At 49.0% G+C, this 23,025-nt stretch overlaps 1 protein-coding gene across 1 annotated transcript; it reads left to right on the forward strand.

Annotated features, from left to right (window-relative positions):
- Positions 1-744: 744 nt before the first annotated feature.
- Positions 745-22,482, forward strand: LBHD2 (LBH domain containing 2). Its single transcript, XM_083839854.1, has 5 exons — positions 745-904; positions 10,078-10,175; positions 14,612-14,702; positions 17,908-18,106; positions 19,218-22,482. The coding sequence occupies exons 3-5, from the start codon at positions 14,613-14,615 to the stop codon at positions 19,292-19,294; spliced, it is 366 nt and encodes a 121-aa protein (XP_083695980.1). The 5' UTR covers positions 745-904; positions 10,078-10,175; position 14,612; the 3' UTR covers positions 19,295-22,482.
- Positions 22,483-23,025: the final 543 nt, after the last annotated feature.

The raw sequence follows: 23,025 nt of genomic DNA on the forward strand, positions 1-23,025 counted from the left end.
CCGCCCTCAGCACCTGTCCTTGAGCTGCGGGAGGACCATGCCCCGGTGGTTTCACAGATCTCCTGGGTCCTCACCCCTGCTGCTACTCCCCAGCCTCCTGCCACAACTGTCACCTCGCTGCCGCGCTTTGGGCCTGTCCCCACGGCACCACAGACACAGGCAGGGCCGTGCACGCTCCCCTGACAGCCTCTTTCTTGGGCTGGTGCTTAGGGACATGGTTTAGTGGGTGATACTGGTGGTAGGGGGTCGGTGGGACCAGAGGATCTTGGAGGTCTTCTCCAACCTCAATGATTCGATGATTCTCTCCAGAGGGTCTGGGCTGACACCCCCAGCGGGGAGCTGCCCCTTGTCACACCTCTGGATGAGAGCAGAGCATGTCCTGGGGGGGCACACATCCCCCCCCCCGGCAAAAGGAAACCCCGGAAAAGAAACTTTGCGCCTCATCAAGTCAACCTTTCCTTGGGGAGATGGGGGCCCTGTGCCAGCCCCACACCCCTCAGTAGTGTGTGTGCGGCGGGGGGGTGTCCACACTTGGGGGTGTGTGTCCACACCTGGGTGCGTGTTCCCACATGGGGTGTGTGTCCCCACACGGGGGTTGGGGTCCCCACTCGGGGAGGCGTCCCCCCACGCGTGGGGCCGGCTCCGCGGAAGGTGCTGGGGGCGAACCCCCGTCGGGGGGCGTCGCGGTGCCGGTGCCGAGGAGGGGGGGGGCCGGGGCCTCGCACCGCCCCGCGGCGCTGCCGGGGGAGTGGTTTCCCCTTCGCCGGCAGCGGCGGGGCCGGTCTGCGGGCGGGGAGGTGCCGCGGCCGGCCCGGGAGGATGCGGACACCCTGACGGAGCTGCCGGCTCCGTGCACGGCCGGCGGGAGGCTGCCGGCCTCCCCTCGCCTCGCCTCGCCTCGCCGGTGAGCCGGGACGGGCCGCGGAGAGGGAGGGGGGCGGCGGGTGGCGGTGCCCTGCCCGCAGCGGGATGCTCGGGGCAGGGCTGCGGGAGGGGACCCCGAGAAGCCCCGGGGCTGAGAGGGGCTGGGGCAGCCCCCTGGGAGCCGATCCCAGCCTCAGCAGGCGGGGGCACCCCGGGGAGCCGATCCCAGCCTCAGCCCGGTGCTTGTGCGGTGCAGGGGGGGCGAGTGCGGAGCGAGCGACGGGGGCAGGAGGAGCAGGAGCTGCTCCTCTGCTTGCCGCTCGGCTTTATTTCCAAGCCCTCCAGATGTTTGCTTGTTTTGTAAAGGATGTTAGAGAGAACTCGCCGAAGAATGGGTTGTCCTTTAAAGCAAAACTTGCTTGGCAGGCGCAGGCTGTGTGAAGGAATCCTGATGAATGAGAGTGGCACTGAGGGAGTTGTTGGGCTGCGATCGCCTCAGCTGTTCATTTATTTCGGTGTGTGTCTGTCTTTTTTTTTTTTTTTTCTGAGGCGAGGAAGAGGGTAACAAAATGTGAGTTTAAGACAATGATGCTTTTGCTCGCAGCCTTGCCGAGCAGGGTGAAAGAACCCCAAAACCCCTGCCTTTCCCAACAGGTAGTGAGCGCCACACATGCGGTTACTTGTAGCGAAAGAAAGAGCCTACTTTCCGCTGTAAATGAGGACTATGTTTCACTCCGAGCAAGGGATGTGAATATTTTCCCACTGCCAAATGAACGTACCACAAAAATTCCCTTTTCATCCGGGACAGAGGTGTGTTTGTCGGTGTCTGAACACGGCTGCAGTCACGGAGGGGAGCGAGGCTAGGCTGGATACAGCATTAACCCCTCAAGCCACGAGAAGCAATAAACAGAGAAATTAGTTTCCATTAGCCTTCTCCTGACCGAGATCTTTACCGCAGTCCTATGGTCAGCTGTGCAGTGAAGGAAGCCCTCCTGGCTGTAGGTTCGTGTCGTACTGAAGGACCCCGAAGTTTGTGCTCCTGCAGCCTGGCTCCGTGCACATTCCAGGGAAGCCTGGAAATGAAGGTGAAGCGGGGAAATCTGCCTACACACCACCAGTCCCAAGCCAGTGTTTTCCATCTCTTAGATTTAATGAGCAACAAATTTTGTGCCCAGAAAAGAATCCAGCTCACAGCTCAGGATTTTGATAATTAATATTCCATTTAAAGAACATGTTTTCAGAGTCAACATTATGATTGCAGAGAGAAAACAAGCAAACAGGGAGCGACTTGACCTGATTTCCCTGCTTTCCCGATCTGGCCTGACAATTTGTCAATCATGTGGAATTTCCTCTAACCTCTCTGGTACATTACTTTAGCAGAAGAAATGAATGTGCAAATATAGTCGCTATTTTCCCTCCCTTCTCACAATGATCTCTTTGTGTTAAGCAACAGGCTTTTGCATAGATCAGGTATCAAACCCACAGTGTCACAGGCTGAAATTGCTACTTCGCTCTCATTTCTGAAATTATGCCCCTGCGTTTGAGCCTTTGTAAACATATCTGTCTATTTTGGAGGGGTCAGACGGAGCAGCCTAGGTCCAGGGCAGATCCTGCCTCATGGCAGGCAGGAGGAGCCCTGCTGGGACTTGAAGGAGCCCAGCATCTGCCTCTCTGCGGTGCCCCTTCCCTTTGCTCCGAGACGTGTGTGTGTGCGTTCTCTGGAAAAAGCTGTAAGTGAATCAGTTTCCTGCATGTTCCTTCTTCAAAGGAAGACTTTATTGCAAGCCCTAGGAAAACTACCAGCCAATAACAACTCAGGTGGAATGAAAAAGACCAGTTAATACAAACAGGTCCTTAAAACCTTCTCTCAGCCCCTTGCTCCAGCCTTTGTCCCTTTTTGATTGCAAGTGCGTAGGGGCTGCGATCACCTGTCCTTCGCTGTTCGGAGAGAGCACCATCAGTAATGGCATCTGCAGAGCAGACACCAGTGCTGGAGGAAACTGGGCTCTGGCAGGACAAGCCCCTGCTGCCGTCAGGGTGGGCTGGCCGATCCCACAGCGTTTTGCCCAGTAGAGCCCATGTCCTCACAGGGCTATGATGGAATAGTGCAAGTCCAGTTCCTTTGCAACTTCTATAACACGCAACCTGATTTTTCAGCTGAGTTGCTTCTCTGAGATGCACCCATATAAACTACCCGTATGCAAATATTTAGGAGACCTCTAGCTTCAGGTGGATGTTAATTGGTTGGCAGAAAGACACGTAGCCTTATCCATGCACATACTCTTTCAGTGTTAATGACTCATTCCAAAAAAAAACAACAACAAAAAAGCCATACTGCATTTTTAAAATAATACATTTATTTTTATCTATGCGTTGTCCTTGCCCTCTGTCATGCCCAACCCTACTGCGATAACACACACTGTTCTCCTATCTTCCATCTCAGGCTGGGGCAACTTTCCATACTTTGGAAATTCAATTAAGGTTAGAGAGCTTTAATTCCTAGAGAAAAACACCTCTGGTGTTAGCCTGTGGTGTTGTGACACCTGCAGTTTTGCTGTTAATTACCAATAAGGAACATTAAAAGTCTCTTCATTGTCTTTGTTCTCTTAGGAGTGTCTGCTTTTTTCTCGTTGTGCTGGTGGGTTTTTTAATTTATTTTGTTTTGTTTATTTATTTATTTTTTAAATTAACCTCTAACTCTTTTGGTGTTTTGGCTGTATTCAGTTCTGTACTGAATGGCTCAATGTTGCACCATATTACAGCACTATTAACACCATATTCTGATTTCCCTAAAGTTACAAGGAAAAAACTAGTTTATCTTTTAAGTAAATACCATTTATATACCTAACCTCTTATCCTATTCTGTTACCTAGAAGTGATAGACTAACCAGAGTATGACAGACTAGCCGGAGCACTCTTCCACAGTGCCAGAAAGACATCAGACATTTCGCAACCCATTTCCCAGGATGTTTTCCATCCAACAATCACCTGCTCTGTGTCGATGTCCTCAGATACCTTTTTCCCCACTCATCTTCTGCTAGTGGGACCATGGCCTGAATTCAGGACCATCCAGAAATACTTAGGAATAGCACAGGCAGATTTCAGCAATCACTAATTCTCACAGGTGCTGTAAGGTGAGGGACAATTGTGGTATGAAGTATCAGGGACAAAGAATCACCATCTTCCTGGGAAGATCCCAGAAACACAAACAAGTGATGATACTTCTTTCTGAGACCCTTTAGCAATGGTTGCTCTGAATCAGAAGGAATGATATATTTATTCCTAAGCTGCAGGGTTCATAAAGTTGTTTTGAGAGACTGAAGCCAATTCCGTGAGCTAAAGCCAATTCAAGGTTCATTGCTTGTGCAGAGCTCAGAAACACTCTGTTTGGCACAGACTTTCGGATCCCAAAAGCACGTTCTCAGATGAGATAGTATTTGCACAAGTACCAGAAGAGATACCTCTAAAACCACTTAGTAGCTTGTTGAGGCTTAGCTCTAATTTTGATGGTGATGTTTTCTTAATGAGGTCCTCTCATATCAATCAGCTGCCGAATCCAACGTTAAAAAAATATATATAAAAAAATCCAAACTTTCTCTTGGCATACACTTCCATGAGGACTCTGTGGAGATTTCCATGATACCAAGGTCTACTAGCATTCAGAGGAGCTCGCTTAGTCATTCTTCCCATCTGCTCTGCCTCTTCTTCCCTCCGCTGCTCCGCACATGCTTCCTGGCTGGCTGCTCCTCGTCCCCAGCCCCGTGCAGCCTGGCTGGCAGCCCCGCTCCCCTCCTGTGCTCTGCCTGTCCCTGGTGGCATCCTCCGCCGGGAAGCTCAGGTAGTTTAGTGCTGAGATCAAAGAGCTGAAGCAAATGAGCAGCTAGGAAAAAGGAAAAGAAAAACCCACCAGGGAAGCACCCGTAGCTAGCAGCATTACAAACATCATTTGCTGAAAACTTTCCGTAAATTCACCCTCGAATCATGCAATTACTTGAAAAAATATGGTAGTTAAAAATGGGCACCTTTTAGTTCTTTTTCCTTCTTCTTTTTTTATTTTTTATTTTTTTTGGCCATTTATGAGTCAAGTTTCTAGCTCGTCTTTGTAAACGGGGCCAGTAGGAACTTCAGCAGCTCCAACAACATGAAGGTTGGGATTTGTGTGCAGTCACAGCGCGCCAGGAGCTGGGGGTGTACGGAGAGCAACAGGCAGCCTCAGCCTCGCTGCGCAACAAGAGGAAGCTGAGTTGGAGTGATCTGCCAGTACGGTGCCCTTTGCAAGCCCATGTTTTCTAGATTTGGTAGTCCACAGCCGAGTGTTTGAGAAATTCCCCAGGGTGATATTTACCCCAGTAGCTTCTCTGGAGCAGGAACAGCAAAAACTGCAGCTTGCTGCGAAGTTAGCGGAGGGAGGCAGCGCGGTCTGGAAATAGCAGCCTCCTACCCCTTTTCGCTCTCCCAAACTACGTGCTGTGTCTCATGCTGAAATGCCTGCTCCTCCACATCGAGAGTCATTTCATCTCACTGCTTCCTGAGAGAGATCGACATCTTCTGTAGAGCACACGCCGCCGAGGAGAGGAAGGCAGCTTTGGCCTGCGGAGAGCAGAACTCAAGTACTGCGTGGGTGGCCAAAGACAAGAGCTTCTGAAATGAGGGAACAGAACAGATCTCTAATCTCCAGACTCTGACACATATCGCACTTTTCTCAGTTGCTTAGGAAAGAGATTTGCATCCAAAAAGAAGTGGGAGGTTTAAATAGGAGTTCATACACACGCACATTTATCTTCAGTGGTCCATGCTGTAATTTACATTTCTCGAGTCCCATGGAACCCACAACACTTCATAAAATACATCCATTACAAATGTGCAACCAGGGGAAACAAAGATGCTGTCCAAGTTCCTACCCGCGGGGTCCAAGAGCTGAGCTCAGTAGGCACTCATGCGGAAACTGGAGGCTGTGGAGTGTCACTGAGGTAAGCGCATAGTTTGGGTTGTGCCAAGATGCTGAAGCTAGCATCCCACCCGCTGCAGATGTACTGCGCGTGGTCCTGTCTCTGCATAGTCCAGGCCACCCATGTGGCCTGAAGCATTGCAGGGACTAAGCCATAACTCCATCCTCGTAGGATACTGATACAAGACCAAGGCGTAGAAGAGTTGGATCTGCAGAAGCACCTGGCCCTGGAAAATGCTGACATTTCCTTGCAGGGGCGTGCACCTTCTGGCACAGTGAGAGCAGCCCCTTCGTGTCTCCATCGTCCACAAATGCAGCTCTGTCCTAGATCACCCACACACCCACTTTGGCTGAGCTGCCAGCCTGATCTGCTGCAGCAGAGTGGCCCAAATAAAGCACCCTTTCTTCTGCTGGGTGGAAAATGCTCATGTTTATTGAGAATTGCTGAGCAGGGTTCATTGTAACTTGTCAAAATTTTCCAGTGTGCAAGAATCAAGCAGTAGGCCATAGCTTCTCTTGTTTGACATAATTCTCATGTGGCAATTCTCCTTGTAATCAATAGGGGGGATTTTTTTTTCTTTTCTTTTCTTTTTGTAGCACAAAGACTAGACTCCTTGAATGGAGAAAAGTTTGCATTTACCCAGAGCCTGTAAGGGGGCGAGGTGTGCGTGTGTGGGGGGAGGCCTAGGGCTGAGATCCCCATTTGTTTGAGGCGTGGGCAAGCTCCCAGGCCCTGGTGCTCACAGCCCCCCCAAGTACCAGGAGCCATGCCCTCCATCACCGAGGGGCAGGGTGGGGGTCTGTATCTCCAGCCCAATTTAAATAGGGGGCTGGCAAAGCCCCTGGGATGTCCCCATTGAAATAAGAAGGGGAGAAGTGATATGCTTGCATACAGATCAGTGGTTCAGGGCCGATTTCTGCCGCCTATCTACGTTTATTTGTTGCAAGGTGAACCTTCAATGCGACATTGTTAGGCTGTTATCATAATATTTCCATTCACGCTCCGTGGGGAATGATTAACTCGGGAAGCAGGGAGGGCAGGAGGGAGGAGGCCATCCCGCCGCGGCCGCTAATCTCGCACCAGCCCTGCCCTGGCGTGTCCCTGTGCCACCCGGCTGTCCCCAGCTATGGGGCAGCTGGGGCATGAGTGGAGTGCGCCTCCAAACACGAGTGACCCCATGTTGGAGGTGCTGCTCCCACCCGAGGAAGCATTTGGAGAGGCAGGGCTCCGTTATCAAGCGGCCTAGCTGCGCACCACTAGGATTGCAGCTGGTGTCTGGTTCTTCCTTCTGTTTTGCTGACGAGGCACGTTCACCTTAAAAACGTCTCCTTTGCGATTCACGGTGAATTTATCCCACAGAAAGGCATCTACTTCTGTGCAGGGTGGTCTCCTCTCTCCCCACTGCAAGACCACCCATGGCCCAGGAGCGACAGCCGGGCTGGGCCTTCCACACACCCCAGCTGCCCTGAAGAGCTGAGAAAAATCCTGCTTCTGCTCCTGGCTGTCATCCTGTGGGTAATGAGACTGTGGGACAGACCGTGTCCTCGTGGCGTGGAAGCTCCAAACAGGCAATGGGCCCTAGGTGCTTTCCAAAGTGAGAGAGAAGCCTGGAGAGCACCTTTCAGTGCTTGTTATTTTGTGGAAATCCATCCCGTTCTGAGGGGTGGAAGCAGGAGGGGCCTTCATCTGGGTAAAGGGGCTGCTGTGGAGGTGTTTCTTGGTCACACAGGTGGAACCAGCTCTCCTGTCATTCCCTAGGCTGTGTCTCCTCACACTTCCCTTGGTGCTGTGGCTACTAAGGAGGCAGGACGTGACAAGCTCATTGGAGCAGTCCCTAACTCAGTTGTTCTTTACTGGGAAGTGCAGCAGGGCTCTTCAGTCCCCAGCATAGCATGGCCGGGCAGTCCTACAGCTCTGCTCAGCAACGCCTCAAGGGCCTTGTGAAAAAGGTTATTACTTCTGCTGGGCTCACGCACAAACACTCCTCGTTCCCAGCCCAGCCCCAGCGTGGGGCTTTCCTCAGAGAAGTCCCCTCCTCGTCCCCTCCAAGGCTGCACAGCTGGGGTCAGAGAAGAAGCTGGTTTGCAAGATGGGGCCAAGGAGAGACGAGGATTTTAAAGTGAATTTGAGGGGCAGGAGAGGGGTGGTTGGGACAGAGTACACCAAGTAGCCAGGGCTGGACTGATCAGCAAAGCAGCAAGTGTGGGTATGAAGGTAGGAAGGGACAAGAAGAGGAGCAGAGCAAGGCTTTTCCAGAGTTGTTTTCCAACAGCTCACCACATGGCCTCAATAGCTGTGCCTGGTTTTTAAAAGATTAAGCAGTATCGTAGAAGGAAGGGTATTAGATAATGTTTCCTCTAGTGTCAGCCAAAGACGATAATCACACCTATTAGGTAGATAAAGTGAGTATTTACTCTTCAGAGAATAAATGCATTCTGGTGGCTTTATACACTGGTAGCACTGAACTCTCCAAGAATATTGATTAGGCAGAAGTTTCTCTGTTTTGAAGTAAGGCTGTGTGGGTGGAAGAAGGGAGTCCTCAAGTGACTTTCTTTCCATTAAAGCTTCCAAGTAGCTGAGCCTCAGGGGCCGACGTCCCCTCTCAAACATTGCAAGCCCCATAGCGCATGGAAGGGAGGTTGGTCCTGGGTCAGTTCAACCCTGAAATTCTTTACGGAGAGTGGAAAAGCAATGGGCATTGTTTTCGGTCATTCAATCCCACATGGATCCTCAAATACCAAAAGCCAGGCATCCGCAGATACCTCTAAATAGCAGCCGGCCTGGCGTGGCTTCCAGCCGGTGGCTTTGATGTGCCCAGCTCGTTCTCTCGTATGCCATTTTGTCTTTCGCTGAGAGATGACTCAGTGCAATAACTGTTCGTATGACATCTAATCTTTTCTAAAGGAGAGATTTAAGGTAGATGAGTACTTGCTGAATTTTCATGGGTTTAATAGCAGCTGTTTTGTAATGGGTAGTGGGATAAAAATCTTCTTCCCAGAGTATTGGATAACATGGTATCAGATGCTCTCTGGTTTCCATACAAGAGACCAAGTCCGACTGTAGTCATGAATTTTTAAGGGACAAACATTAGCCTCCCTGAAGCTGGTTTGATCACTGGGGAGGAAAATTGCCAGACAAGAATTAAACCCTCCTGAATTGGATTCTGGGGATGGAGATGCGATTTCCTGCTTCCCTAATTTGCAATAAGCGCAGCCTGTGGCATGAGGAGAAACTCCAGAATGCAATGGACAATTTTCCTCTGTTTTTGAAAAAAATCAGTGTGCAGCTAATCCAGAGTTATAAATCTTGGTAGGAAGGCCTCCAGAGCAGGTAGATTTGTTTAATCACTTGGGCTGGTATCCAAACCACTGGAGGATATAAAATATATACACTAGTGCCATTCATTTCACTGAAAACACCTTTTTCCCATCCAAGGAAATAGCTGTGGTTGGCATGAATATATATTTGGCAAGCTGTAGGGCTAAACAAATTTCTCAGAAAATCATCTTTGGCCCAGATACTGACTATATTTCAGCACTGTACCTTCTCAAGATCTTCAGCTAAGACTTTCCGCCAGGGAAGCCATAAGAAATTAGTGAATCACATTTTGAACTGCTGGGATCCTCACCTCTGCTCACCAGGCTCCCCCGCCCTGATACCGGTCAAAATAGTACCTTCAGTTTGGAGAAGACCTTTGCAAAAATCATTTCTCCTGTGACATCTGTGAGAAACATGCAGTAATGTAATCCTGTTAGCCTTCTTCCAGTGTATTTTGTCTTCTTTGTGTGTTGACCAGCCACTTCAAGAGCAAGAATCTCATTCTTATATGTCTTGAACCACGTCTCGCTAAGCACACTTATCCTGCCAAACAAGGGGATACATCTTTACTTTCCGACTTTCAAAAATATCATTAAAATTCCTGCATGGGAAAATAGCAGAGTGTCCCAGTTTCAGCAGTTTTTATGTAGCTTACACTAAGGAATAAGGTTTATCATCACAAAAAAGAGTCAGATTGCAAGGTATTGCAGCTTTGTGTGGTTTTGGAACATTAATTGCCTGGGCTATTCACTGGGTATGCTACAAGCTACATCCTTAGCAAGATCAGTTCCCATTAGTTACAGAAAATTACACAGACCTCTGAAGCAGGAGTTTCTGCTGCCTCTTTCTGAAGCAGCGAGCTCACCGCAGTACTCTTTCCCCCTGCTCACTGCTGGCTTTGCCATTGTGGTTGCACGCTCTGACTCTGTCGTATTGTCTCTTTCAGACACTTTTAGGATTTGACAGAGTCTGCAGAACATTTCATCAGCAGGAGTGAACATCTGCAGCAGTTTCCGGAAACGACACCCATTTATGTGATTGAAGGTAATGAGCTTTCTTCTGTCATTGCCCCATACTTGTCATTTGTCCCACCCTGAGTCTTGTGCTCTGGCCAGACGTCCTCTTTGTTGCCTTTCCTGCTCTGGGAGGTGAGCACAGGATCAAGGCTCAGTTCGGTGTGCATATGAGCATCCTCCAGGCTGGGGCACATAACACACGGCCACGGAGCCCACCAGCCAGCCAAAGCTGGAACCCGTTGGCCATAGGTTTCTTGCTGGTGTGCCGTGACACGCAGCATGTGGTCCTGCTGCCAGAAGGCACTTGCCTATTGTCAGCACAAGCATATAGCACGTTTCTATCCCTGAAAAGTCTGAGCAGCATGCAAATTGTCAGAGGTCCTGAGATGGTACTATTTAGGCTGCAAATGCTCCATTCAAAGGACTATTTGAATAGGCTGCTCAGGGTATCTTAGCAGAGAGGAGCTCACTTGTCCACTCTCTGATCCTCGCTTTGGAGAAGAGGTGGTTTAGTTTCTCTTAAGGAAATCTTTGCTTGCATCATGCAACCCACCTGTTTTCCTTCTCCAAGTAAGTGCTACATGGTTTTGAGTCTTGAAACTGGTCTTCATTCAAGTACCGTTTTGCGACCAGGAATTTCACAGGTCAGTTTTGCCCTCTGTTCAGAAACCGAAATAAAAGTGCGTGCATTGTTTCTCACAGTTGGTGGTTTAGCACTTGTCAACCTATATATTGCTCTGTATGGAACTGACCTTCTTAGTGCAATCACAAACAGCAGAAAGTGGGCTGTTCGTTTGCTCCATGCTCCTGGAGAAAGATCAGAATAGCATGGTCCTGTAACAGTAGCGGTTGCATTTAGAATAATCATCTCTGAATGTAGTTTTCTCACAGAAAAGCAAGAATAGATTTTGCTCTTTTTTTCCTAATTGGTATATTTAAGCTTAATTAAACCTAGGGGAAGTAAATGCATGTCTTAATTCACTGCTAGAAGAATTTTAAGGTTCAGAGTAGGTGACTCATCCACCAGAACAGAATTTATTCTTTGTTTGTAAATGCTATTTATTGCCTTGTTTTGCATCACTATGGCTACTGTATGTCATTGGTGATATCAGCACCTACCGTACATAACATAAATGCAAAACCCAGTTTAAAAGAGATACAGTTCTTATAATAATTTGCTTGCATCAGCCACTTTTCTGTTGTATGTAAGAACTTGTCACATAAAAGCTGCAGTAAAAATGGCTCAATATTTTTCCATCAAAATTGGCTGAGAAGTAAAATCTCTCCTGCACATAAATCATACCACAGTTAAAAAAAGCCCTAAGCAGCAACTAAACTCCCCTTTCAGATTCTGTGGCTTTATAAAAAAAATCAATGATGTCCTACAAGTGATTTCAAAGTTTTAGATGAACTGATTTGCAGTGGCATTCACAACTGTTTTATTTCTGGTTATTTTTAGTGTTAAACACCTAGTTAAGATTGTTAAAGGCATCGCTGCTTTCCCAGCCCATATAGATTTCTTCTGCTTTCCTTTACTGTTTCTAAGTGGAGACCGAGAACAATTAATCTGTTCCCGTTAAAGCCTAATTCTTCTGCCAATTGCATGCCCCCCTGTTCTTTTCTGAAATGCATCAAGTACAATCGCTTCTGCCATCCTATTCAATCAAACCCTTAAGTTGCACAGATTTTTCAAATGGCCTGGGCTTCAACAGCTTGGGAGCTGATTCACGGAGGCATCTGCTGGAACACTGGCAGGACTGTCACCATTTTCCTAGCCAGAACCATTTGTCTTTGTCATTTAGAAATAATCTGCGGGGTGTAATGTGGTCTTTGGGAAGCACGGAGCCCGTTATTGCTCAATAATAGAATTTCATGAGGTCTTAACAACATCTTTGAGCTCGTATGACACGTTTGAAAGTGCATGTGTGGCTGTATCTCTCTGATGTCCCATGGAACAAGGACAGAGAAGTGATTTACGCACTCGGTATGCACTGAAAGCCTGCTAAAATAAACCAGCAAGCTGTGGGCAGCCGCAGCAATCTTCTCCTGGCTAGCAGGGACTGACCCCCAGGACACAAGCGGTGGGACGTGTCTTCTCCATGATGGCCAAGCCCAAGACTTCATAAATCCCGGCCCCTCACAAAGCCTCTGAGATTATTTCCAGGCAGACACACACGCTCTCTCATCCAAGTCCCTTTCCCTTCTGTCCAGGATGAGAGGGGATAGGGCACCAAACCCTGAAAAGGAGCCAAAACGAGAGGCCTGCATCTTGGGCACTGTCAGAGCCGTGGTCCCAGTGCTCCCCCAGGCTGACGGCTGGCTCTGGCTAACAGGCTGTGTGTCAGCCCCCCCAGACCAGCTCCGCGGGTGATGACCAGAGGGTCGGGGTGGGAGAGCAGAGTTCAGCTATAGCCTCAGGAGGGGCAGCAGGAAGGACACAGAAGGGTCCCTCTGGTACCAGGGCAGAGATCAGAATGGGAAAAGAAGGCAAGAGCCTCAGGAGCACTGGGGGTGATCAGAGGGAGGAGACAGCGCAGGGAAGGGGCAGGGAAGGGTCCAAGGGCACGGCTTTGGGAAAGGGTCTTCTACTTCCAGATCCCCATCCTGTGGCTCTGTAATCCACAGGTGCCCAATGGTACAGCACGCTGGAGCTGCAGGAATAAAAGCAGGTGTCCATAAAAAAGTCTGCATTTTACTGGTTTGGGTGGTTTGTGGTGTCCTGGTGCTCCCTGTTGCAGGGGCTGCAGGTGACAGTGAGCACAAAACTTCCTCCCAGCAGGCAGAATTTGTCCCTCTGCTACTGTGCAGTGGATCTGGGAGGGTTTAGGTTGGGGGATGCCCAGATCAGGGACCAGTCCAGCCTCTTGCTGAGTTTTGTAGCCCAGTTCTTCTCTCCTGTTGTGTGTGTCCCAGGAAGCACGCTGCTTAAATCGGCACTGGCTGGGCCTGAGGCTGGCTTTTCAGGGCTTTTCTCTAAGCTGGCAGATGCCTATGGGGTCGGGTCCTAGCTCAGAGCCGAGCTCAAGTGTCTCCTGGGTCTGTCATGCTCCTTTTTAAATATGATGCAGTGGGAGTGAAAGTCTCTGCGATATCACGCTGCTCCGTGCTACGGCTAATTAAAGTCATTGTGAAGGGTTTTGTAGTAATTGCAGATATTGTAAAATTCAGTTTTGTGGGGTAATTGGTAATGTAAGCCTGAAACAAGCTATCCTTAAGATGTTTTAGTTTGCATTTCTCAGTAGGAGCAGCCTTGACAAAGGAGGCTTTTGTGTGTGAAGCGGGACCAGAATTAATGGCAGCCTTTAGTCGTGCCCAAAGGGGAGCTTGCTGCGGGGCGGGCTCGCTGCCGGTGCCTACGTTCTGCCTGCTGCAGCAGCCTGGCAGCGAGCCCCTGCTGTCCCTGATGGTGGCACTTGTGGGGCCAAACCCACCCAGGGCCGAGGTATTCCCACCCGAAAGGAGCGTGGCCCCTTCGGTCTGTAGGTCGCGCCAAGTGCTTCAGCCTCTGCTCGCTGCTACGCCTAATCAAGTTTGTGGGCATCCTACTTGAGTTTTTCAATAGAAAGGGTAATTGCTGTATCTCTAAATCTCAAATGTGGGGAAAATCCTTGCTCCACAGAGATGCAGCTACCCGACCATGGGCTGGGCTGTGCCAGCAGCCCATGCCAGAGCTCCCCCTGCTCCAGGCTGCCCAAATGCTGACAGCGGGACAAGGAGAGCGCAAGGGCCGGAGCTGTAGTGCCTCGGGTGCCGAACAGCACAGGGGGATGGTTAATGGGCACATAAGCAGCTTAGGCTCTTAAGTCCCTGATTTAAATGAGATTTAGGTGCCAAACCTTCCCTGATGCATTTGAAAATCCCACTCAACACCTCTCTGAACATTCAGGGAAATAAAGACTACTGAAAATCTGGCCCTTAGACACCGATACAGCTGGTGTGTCTGGAATTAACAGTTTAAAAAGAAGTGCTGGCTCGTGACTAAATGGAAGAGACATCTGGGAAGAGCAAATATTGAAGACGTTATGAAGAACCAGAATGAGAATTTAATTCAAGGCTGATATTTGCACAGTAACTTTTTTTTTTTTGTCCACAGATTCAATTTCAGGGGGGACGTCACTACTGCTGCTGCTCCTGGATTTGCCCCCAAATGCAAGCAACGCTCCCTGCACGGCATGGCAGCACGTTAGATGCCATTGGCTTGAACCTGTGATTTACACTTTTTTAGGGAAAAAGATGCAGCAGATTAAGACAAGGGGTAGCGGGACAATGGAGCTGTCACTCCACTGATGACCACAGCAGTGCAGCAGCAAACACATGCCCAAGAGACGAGGGAATATTTTGGGGGCTGTTTAGAAAGGACAGTCTGCATCATAGTCTGCATAGTCTGCATCATGCCTGTTTTTAAACTACCCGTGGGGCCAAAGCACAGAGCTGAGTTTTCCATTTCTGTTTTGATATTTGCAGCATGACAGAGGTGATGAACACACGGGAACCGGTGATGGAGGAATTCACGCTCAGCCAGTCTCCTGAGGAAGAAGGAGGCCCTTCCAGCCAGGTACCGCTAGAAAAACTATGTCCTGATTTGCTTTTCAAAAGCAGTGTAACGCAATAATAACTTTTGTGCACGTATATATGAAGATATGATGCAGACACCCCGCAAATACTGTCCCACAGCTTTTACACAGCCACCTGTGCAATGAGCTCCAGGCTCGAAGGGAGATCCCTCTTTTAGCAAAGAGATGATCTGAAATGACTGCAGAATTCACCCAGATAGCTATGGCTCCAGTTGCACTGGCCGGGCGCAGGACATTTTCTGTCCCCAGGCAGTCCCACACCCACACAGCTGCCCACTTGTGGTGCTGTTTCCCACAGGAGGGACCCCAGTGTCCCGAGGCACCCCTGTGGCAGCCCCCTCGGCCCAGCTCGGTTCCTGTGGTTGTGCTCGTGGCTTGGCGTGTGGCTGCTGGGGGACAGACCTCCTCAACGTGTCCAGGTGGATTCAGGTTGCTTCTCAACACGAGATGTATTATTGCAAGCGGAGTCGGTGCTGCACCTGAGTAACTGCTGTAGGAGAAAACTGCTATAGGTTAGCGTCAAACATTTGGAAGTCGGGGAAGTCAGAACTGAAAATTTGCAAATTCCTTTCAGACCACTGGGGCGTATAATGAAAGGCCGTGTGCAGCTAGAGCTCACCATAGACCTTCCCTGGCTTCACCAACCTCACAGGATAGACACTGCGCACTCTCAGAGCATGTTTTCAGTATTTTCTTTTTTCACTGAGTGCCCAGTCCCTGGTTTTCATCAGTGTGTCACTGTACCCTGTCCAGACTCTGTGCCAGCCACAACTCCATGAAGTCTTTTTCCTAGGTGTCTCTGCTCACCTACTCCAGAGTTTTTTTCCATCTGGCTTATCCCCACCTCTGGGCAGGATGATCCAATCCCCACTTTAGCGGTGGCCAGCAGACGCAAGAAAGCAAAAAGAAACGAGAGGTAACGCAAAGCCAGTGACTCAGCAGGAAAGCTAGCTTTCTTCCAGCAACTTCCAAGCCCTTTGGCCAGGAGACCAGTCCTTCTCTTCCTGCAGTCTCCTGCCCACTCGTCGCACACTCCAGCTTCCGCAGAAAAACACCGCGCTGCTTCCTGCCGGTCCTGACTCATTCCTGGGGGGACGTGGTAAATGCTGGGCACCGGGGGAAAAACATGACGCGGTTCGTGTGAGGAAAGGCCGCAGGAGAACAGCACAAATGAGAACAGACAAACTGAAGCTGCACAGGTGCCTTTCCTAAATTTTGTTACAGCCTTAACAATCACCTTTCAGCACATTTTTAGACCGGTTTGTTTCATTTCTTAGGTCTTCAGAAAGATGGAAAAAAGAGGAATTTTCTTGCACTGGGTCGCCCCTGCCAGGGATTATGGGCAAGCTTGGGGACAAGGTGGCACTCTCACAGTCCTCTGCCACCCAAGCAGACTGAGCAGGTCACTGTACCCAGTATGGGCAGCCCTGAGAGACAACAGGGCAATTTAACCACAATTTTCTGGCTATTTTCTGTCACCTGAGCCATGAGGATCACAGGCGGAGGCTCCTCCATGGGTCTGAAGAAGAGTGCACAGCTGCTCTGAGGTGTCTCTGGACCTGCCCCGGCCAGGGTGCTGTCACCGTGGCGCATGTTTGGAAATAGCTGGGAAATATTAGCAGCTTCTTAAGAATTCCTCCCAGTCAAGACAGCTGCCATGGCAATTTATTTTCAAATTATAAACAGGTCTGGAGGAGGCTGTATAATGAGGAGTTGGGGGGAACTTTTCTGATAGGCAGCGTGAGCAGCATTGCTTGATCAGGACAAGTTACACCCATGTGAGTGCAGCTCGGGGAAGCATTAAAAAGGTTTAACCCCAGTGATTCCCTTGGTCTAGCTGCACTAAAGGACGTTCTCCTATAGAAGACTCCTTAACTGTGTCTCAATTTGCAAGACTAACAATAGTATAAAACATTTTTCATCTTCGTGTACATTTGCAGGGATGAATCAATCCCCACAATACTATCCTGGATAGACAGAAATGTGCTTGCTGCTTTCCAGACACATAGGAAGGGAACTGTCCCTTCCCACAGGCGTGCATCCCCATGCCAGCACTGGTGCCAAGGGGGACAGCTGAGTCTTGAACTCTTAGAAAGGAGCAGCTCACGGGATGAAGGGAGATTGCAAAAGTCACAGAGCAAACACCTCTAGTGCATTATGACGCTACAGTCCCCAGGTCCCTGGCAATGTCCTGGGGGACATGCCCAGTTTTATGGTGGTTGGGGAATATCTGCATGTTTCTGCCTGTGCTTGTAGCAGGAGCTGTGTTGAGACTGGCTCAAATAACAGCAGTGCTCGGTCTAACCAGAAGACCTGATACAGTGGTGAACACATTGCAAGTATGTGGGCAGGTTCCCACCAGCACACAGCCAACACATGGAAGCACCTGGAGTTTAATTGGGATGGTTCTTTTCTCAGCCCCTGATGTTCAGTCCCCTGGTCTGCCCCTTCCTGGAGGACCTGGAATGAGTTTTCGTCCAGGAAAAACAAAAACAAAATCAAACAAAACCAAACAAACAAAACAAACAAAAACCAACCACAAAGCAAAACAAAACAAAGTACCCTGAGGGACTGTAATGAACCAGCTATATTGAAAACAAGAAAGCACTTTTATGTGTTATAATATCATTCACTACAAGTACCTAGTTCAGCTTCAAACTCTAATCCCTACATAATATTTGACCTGCAGATTCAGTGTGACAAATGTAATAATAGCTGGCGCTATCCTCTGTGTAAAGATGATCTCTGGGGCTACCTGCTTGAATGCACCATAAAATATAGTTTCACGTAACATAAAAGAGCTCTGCAGCATGGCAGCTTCTTAATAAACTGTTACTGCATGAAAATATGAATAAATCATATCAGAGCAAAAAGATGACAGCCAGAAGGGCTGGAGCAGCCTCTTAGCTTACCATTACAGCAACGACCTTCGTGTCCTACAAACCCACCAGAAGTGAAACACGGTGGTCTGGCAACACAGTGAATTTTGTTGCCAAAGTCTCTATTTTCTCTGTGCACAGTGGATCACACAGGTCAGTCTGCACCAGATCGAAGGGGGTTTTTGATGGACATTTTTGTGCATGTCAGGTGTAGAAAGGATGCTAAGATGGAGCATGTACCCCGCTTGCTCTGAACATGGATCCCTGGGCAAGGCTTTGACAGGCGTGTCCCCAAATCTCTCCCCAGGCCTTCCCAGACGCACGTGAGAAATACCCCAAGCTGTCCAAAAGACTGCCATCGATCGTGGTGGAGCCAACTGAGTCCGGGGAGGTGGAGAGCGGGGAGCTGCGCTGGCCTCCCGATGACCTGAAATCAGCAGAAGACAAGGGTCTTCATGGTGACCAAAGAGTCTGCGTGCAGCAGCAGCAGCAGATGGATCTGGAAGGTCTGAATGAGTAGTTTTCATCCTTGTTCCCCCTAGGAAAATAGCGGTTTCAGGCTATGCCATGCACTGAGGTCAACGGAGTACCAAGTAGCAGTGGGTACAGAAACACCTGCAATGGAAAGGGAGTCCTGTGGGCTGAAAATGTCCTTGTGGCTTTCGAGGACACAGAGTTTACAATCGCATCAGGTTCAGCGCTGGCCACTCGTATGGCCATCAGGCAGCGCACTGCACAGCAGCAGTTCACTCTAGGAAACAATAACCCTGTTCAATGGTGTCTATCTACCTCCCCATCTCTTAGCCTAGAAGCAGAGTATTTAATAGCTCTGCATTTTCAAAGCATCGTGGTGTCCCAGGAGTGCATTAATGTAACAGGAGCTCACAAGTACGTAGATATGACTAATGGTGTCACTGTGGGGTAAATATGGCTAGAGATAAGAGCTTGTCAGTGTAGCTTGTTCTCTGTTTCTGTTTTTTTTTCATCTCAGTGCTCTTCCTTAGAGAGTGACACGGTTTCCATTTCAGTGCACCAACATTTGCCATGCAAAAGCCCAGAGACAGCAGTGAGGGTGGGGTGCAAGGTGCACCTTCCCTTGCCTTCCAGGGGACAATGACACAAGGTCTCATCTTGAAGTGTCAAATCCTCTGCTGTTCCAGCAGCCATTTCTAGGTGGTGGCAACCACAGGGTTGTATCACTCAAGAAGACGTATGAGCCAAACGTACGGCCTGAGCTCCAGCCTGTGCGTTACGGCCTCTGTGTTGTGTTTGTGCAGTGACACTGGGACTTGTTATGTCTTCAGAGCTGAACATTTGAGCAGATTCACTAAGACAGCAGGTAGCCCTCCCACGCTGGCGGCTGTCCTGCTTTTAATGAGAAGGGTCATCACCTCATCTCATTAATACCCATCCTGAGGTCTGAAGTCCCTGTGAAGTCAGGCTGTGATGCACTCAGAGTACCCTACTCCAGGTTCAGCTGCTGGCCTGCAAGTACAGTAAATTACCAGTTTCAAGGCTGAGCACCCTGACAGATCATCTGCCTCGTGCAGCAGGGAGTCAAATGAAGGGTGATGTACAGCGTGGGGGAAAAAATACTGACAAACAATTTCTTTGCAGATACTTTAGCGCATCCAGCTCAAGAAGTGGAAGACAGTACAGATACTCTCGAAAGCAGAACTGAAAAGGATGAGTAGGAACTCCGTGGCCTCAGAAGTGAAACTTCATTGTGAATGTTGTTGACAAGCTAACACACTCTGAAGACATGTCAAACTAATCTGTATTTAAATCTGCAAGGGTTTTATTTAGTTAGTACCTGGTAAGAAGTGTATGGGCTTTAGAACTGTTCTTTTTAACATTTTGCTTTTCAGGCTGGGATTCATATTATTTGTTTAATTTTTCCTTAGGGAAAAAAAAAAAGGGACATGTTAGGAAATGCATCACAGACATGAGATTACAAAGGAAAAATGCTCCTTATTTCAATTAGCACATTTCATTGGATTTACCTTTTTTAAGCAAGGCTGCTTTCAGGTATCAACAGCAGGACCAAGGGGTTACATTTCTCCAGAAGGGATGTCTTAAATCTAAAACCTTTCTTGTTTTTAGCCATTTAAAACTAGCACTGTGATATTATGGACAATAGATGTAATATAATGTCACCATTTGATTTTGTAACTTTTGTATAGAGACGCAAGTGTAAGATTAGCCTCCATCGCTACGCAGGATCTCCAGGCTGCCGCCCGGGTGCGGATCAGAGCAGTTCTCTCCCTTTGGCTAACCTGTGCAAATTGAGATGAACCAGCCTTGTACTAACCGTCTTTTCGATAAGGCTCTGAAGCTTCAGAAACGCTTTCTTGCTGTACATTGACGAGCTGGAATAGCTAGTCGCTGGTGTTCGTGGAGTGAGACTGTTTGTTGTAGATTTGGTTGGGTGGCTCGTGCTGTTTGTGCGCACTTCAGGGACCAGGTCCAGCTCGCTACTGAAGCCAGTGAAATGGCTCCTGCTTCTGCCAAGGCTGGATTTGTCCCACCTTGTTAATAGAAGTTGTTGTGACTATTCTTTTGGTATGTTTTGTGTATAAAATAGGTGCAGAGGCTCAGCTCTTCCTCCCTCAGCCCAAGCTAGGCAGCGGTTGGGGCAGGTGAGGGGAGCTCCGTGGCACAGCCCAAACCTCCTCTACATTCGCGGAGCCTTTCCACATGATGCCAGGTCCCCTCCGAGCCATCTGTGGTGGGAAGGGGTGGAAAAGGGCTAAGGTGGTGGGATGCACACCGGCCTCTGTCCTGCCCTGGCAGTGCTGCCCACGGGAGCGCGTATGGCTTGGGGGTCCTCACCTGTGGCACAGCCCCCTTGGCTGCGGTTGCACAGCCACCTCTGGTAGGCCACAGCTCGTGGTGGGACAAGCTGTCTCTGCATGCATCAGGTCTCCGCTGGATTCTCCTTCTCTCCCTGCCTGGAGATGGATCCGGGGGCCATTTTCACAGGGGTGAGCCTGCTCCTCCACGGGGACCTTCCAGAGACTCCCTCCAGCCAGGCACCGTCCCAGGAGAAGCAAAGATCTCGGCCCAAAACATTTCCCCTTGGACAGTGTCGGTGGAGATAATGCATGTTCTGAAAAGGGTTCGACTGTTTTGGTGACAAGTGCCCTGTAAGCTACGAAGTCGGATTTCTCCATCTCGGCAGGGCTGGATGGGGTCTGTACTTCCAATTAATGTTGCATCCGGAAGAAGCCGCTCGCTGTGGGTGGAAAGAAATAACAGGATTTCTTCCAGCGTTAACTCCCGAGTTGACTTTCAAGTGCATTCTTCTATCCAGTAATAATTTTCTCTAAAGGAAACTTTTAATTGTGTGATGATGGATAAAATTTACTGGCCAGATGTATTGATAAGATAAGTTTATACCTTCTTAGCAACCAAATTTAATATATTTACTTACAAAGAATTCTGTGCAATGAATGTTTAATACGAAGGAAAGAGACTATTTTACTTCAAAGCAACATTAACTTATGTACAAAATTATAGCTCATTATTTGGGGTGTTTGGGATCTAGGACCCTTTTTATAAGCAGTGTAGTGTAGTATAACGTGAAACTTAAGTTAAACTTTGCTCTCTCAATCTATATAACAACCTGTTTTGCCTTTTTGGTGTAGACATTCTTACCCACGCTGTCAGAGAACTATTCTGTTGGATGAATGGTCAGAGCACCAGATCTTGACAGAGCAATGGAGGGTGTCAAGCAGACCTCCTAAACCCGGCTGCTGTCCCTGCCACCCCCTCGGCTGGTGGCAGCCTTCCTGCAAAGCCGAGGAAGCGAGAACAAGCTGGGTAAGGCACTGAGAAGTGACACGGGGCTGCAGCTCGGGTGCGAGGTGCTCTTTAAACGCGGCCCCTGCACCGGCTGCTGAGAAGTTTTCCGAAGCTCTGGGGAGAAGCAGCAAGGATGACGATGTATTTTTGGCTGCGTGATTTCCTTTAACCTGCGTCTGCCCAGCTCCGCGAGGAATGACGTTAGACGTGTTGCTTGATTTGCTTTTCACTTTATAAAAGGAAAACCAGTTGTTTGGAACACTTCCCCCAATTTTATGCGCTCTCTATCTGCTTTCAGACGCTCCCTCCCTTCCTGCTCTGGATGGCCCTTATCCCATTTCCACCTGAGGTCAATGGCACTTCCCTAAATAAGTTTCCAAAGAAACAACAAAATTCTACATCCACCCTGAAAATACGCCTCAGGACGCTACTTTTTTGGGTTGGAATACACAGCGCTGCAGCCCATGCAGAAATGCCAGATTTCCTCCTTCCAGCCTCATTACTCCCCTCTTTCCTGTTTCCTCTTCACGCAGCTCCCCCTCAGTATTTCAGCTGAAGCAAATGGATGCTTCAAACTTCAGCTTTCCACTAAAGCTGTGTGGCCCCAGTTTAACCACCACGCAAAGCCAAACTCCTCCTCCCATTTTTATTTTTCTGAACATGGACCAGAGGCCCCAAAGTAGGAGAGCAAGATAGAGAGAAACTTGTTTTATACAAACAAGCCCTATTTATTCAACTTGCAGGTCTATGAATGTCCACTTACTTTGTCTGTGTGCAAGTGTTGTCTCTCTGATAAACTCAATAGTTGTTTTGTATTTTTTTCTGGATGAAAAGCTTTGTAGAAACTAAAAATGAAAAAAAAAAGACATTCAGTCATATTTTTCTAGTCTAGCTTGTAGAATATTTCATGTAGTGCAGAAAGGAAGTTTTATGGAGTAAGACATTGTTGGATTTTGCTCTATTTCAGTTCTTTCTAATTTTGTAAAATGCCACCTGTACATAATACTCGACTAATGTATGTCCTGTAGATGTATTACACCGTTTAGCCTATTAAATGCCTATAATGGACCGATTGGAAGATGTGGTGTAGCTGCAGCGTCTTGCTTTAAAAGCACAGAGATCCACTGGGGCAGCTGCTGGCCCACCGCTGGCGCAGGGAAGGCAGCCTGCCCCATGCCTGCCTTTGCCCCTGGCACGCAGCTGAATTCAGATCCACTCCCTCGCCACTTGCCATTTCCACTTCTTTCCGTCGAGCCCTGCCTCGACCCTCAGCTTGAACCTCACCTCTCCTTTTCGGGTGTTTCTGGCTGCCCCTCGCCCCGGGTGGCAGCCGGTCCCCGTGTGCCGCGAGCCAGCTGGCCGCCTTCCCTCGCCCCCCTAATGCGATGCGCATTTTTAGCATTTTCTGGAAAGGCTTTTGTGGAGCCCAGCAGGAACTCACATTACTAGAAACCTATACCCGCGCAAGGGGAGCGGGGTCATGTGGCAGCGAAGATGAGAGGCAGAGATAGCCTGCGCTGAACAAACAATTTTTTATTTTTTTTTTCCCCAGAAATGCCAACTTAACAAAAAGCTGGGGATCGGGTAAGTGGGGGTGAGACTCTGCCCCTTCCCACTATCG

Source organism: Anser anser (genome assembly GCF_964211835.1).
Source record: "Anser anser genome assembly, chromosome: 5".
NCBI classification, from domain to species: Eukaryota; Metazoa; Chordata; class Aves; order Anseriformes; family Anatidae; genus Anser; species Anser anser.

What these genes read in the sequence shown, in the direction of transcription:
- LBHD2 (XM_083839854.1), top strand. Translation starts at nt 14,613, where the DNA reads ATGACAGAGGTGATGAACACACGGGAACCGGTGATGGAGGAATTCACG. An exon ending in AAGGAGGCCCTTCCAGCCAG is followed by an intron (nt 14,703 to 17,907) that starts GTACCGCTAGAA and finishes ATCTCTCCCCAG; the next exon opens with GCCTTCCCAGACGCACGTGA. An exon ending in GCAGCAGATGGATCTGGAAG is followed by an intron (nt 18,107 to 19,217) that starts GTCTGAATGAGT and finishes ATTTCTTTGCAG; the next exon opens with ATACTTTAGCGCATCCAGCT.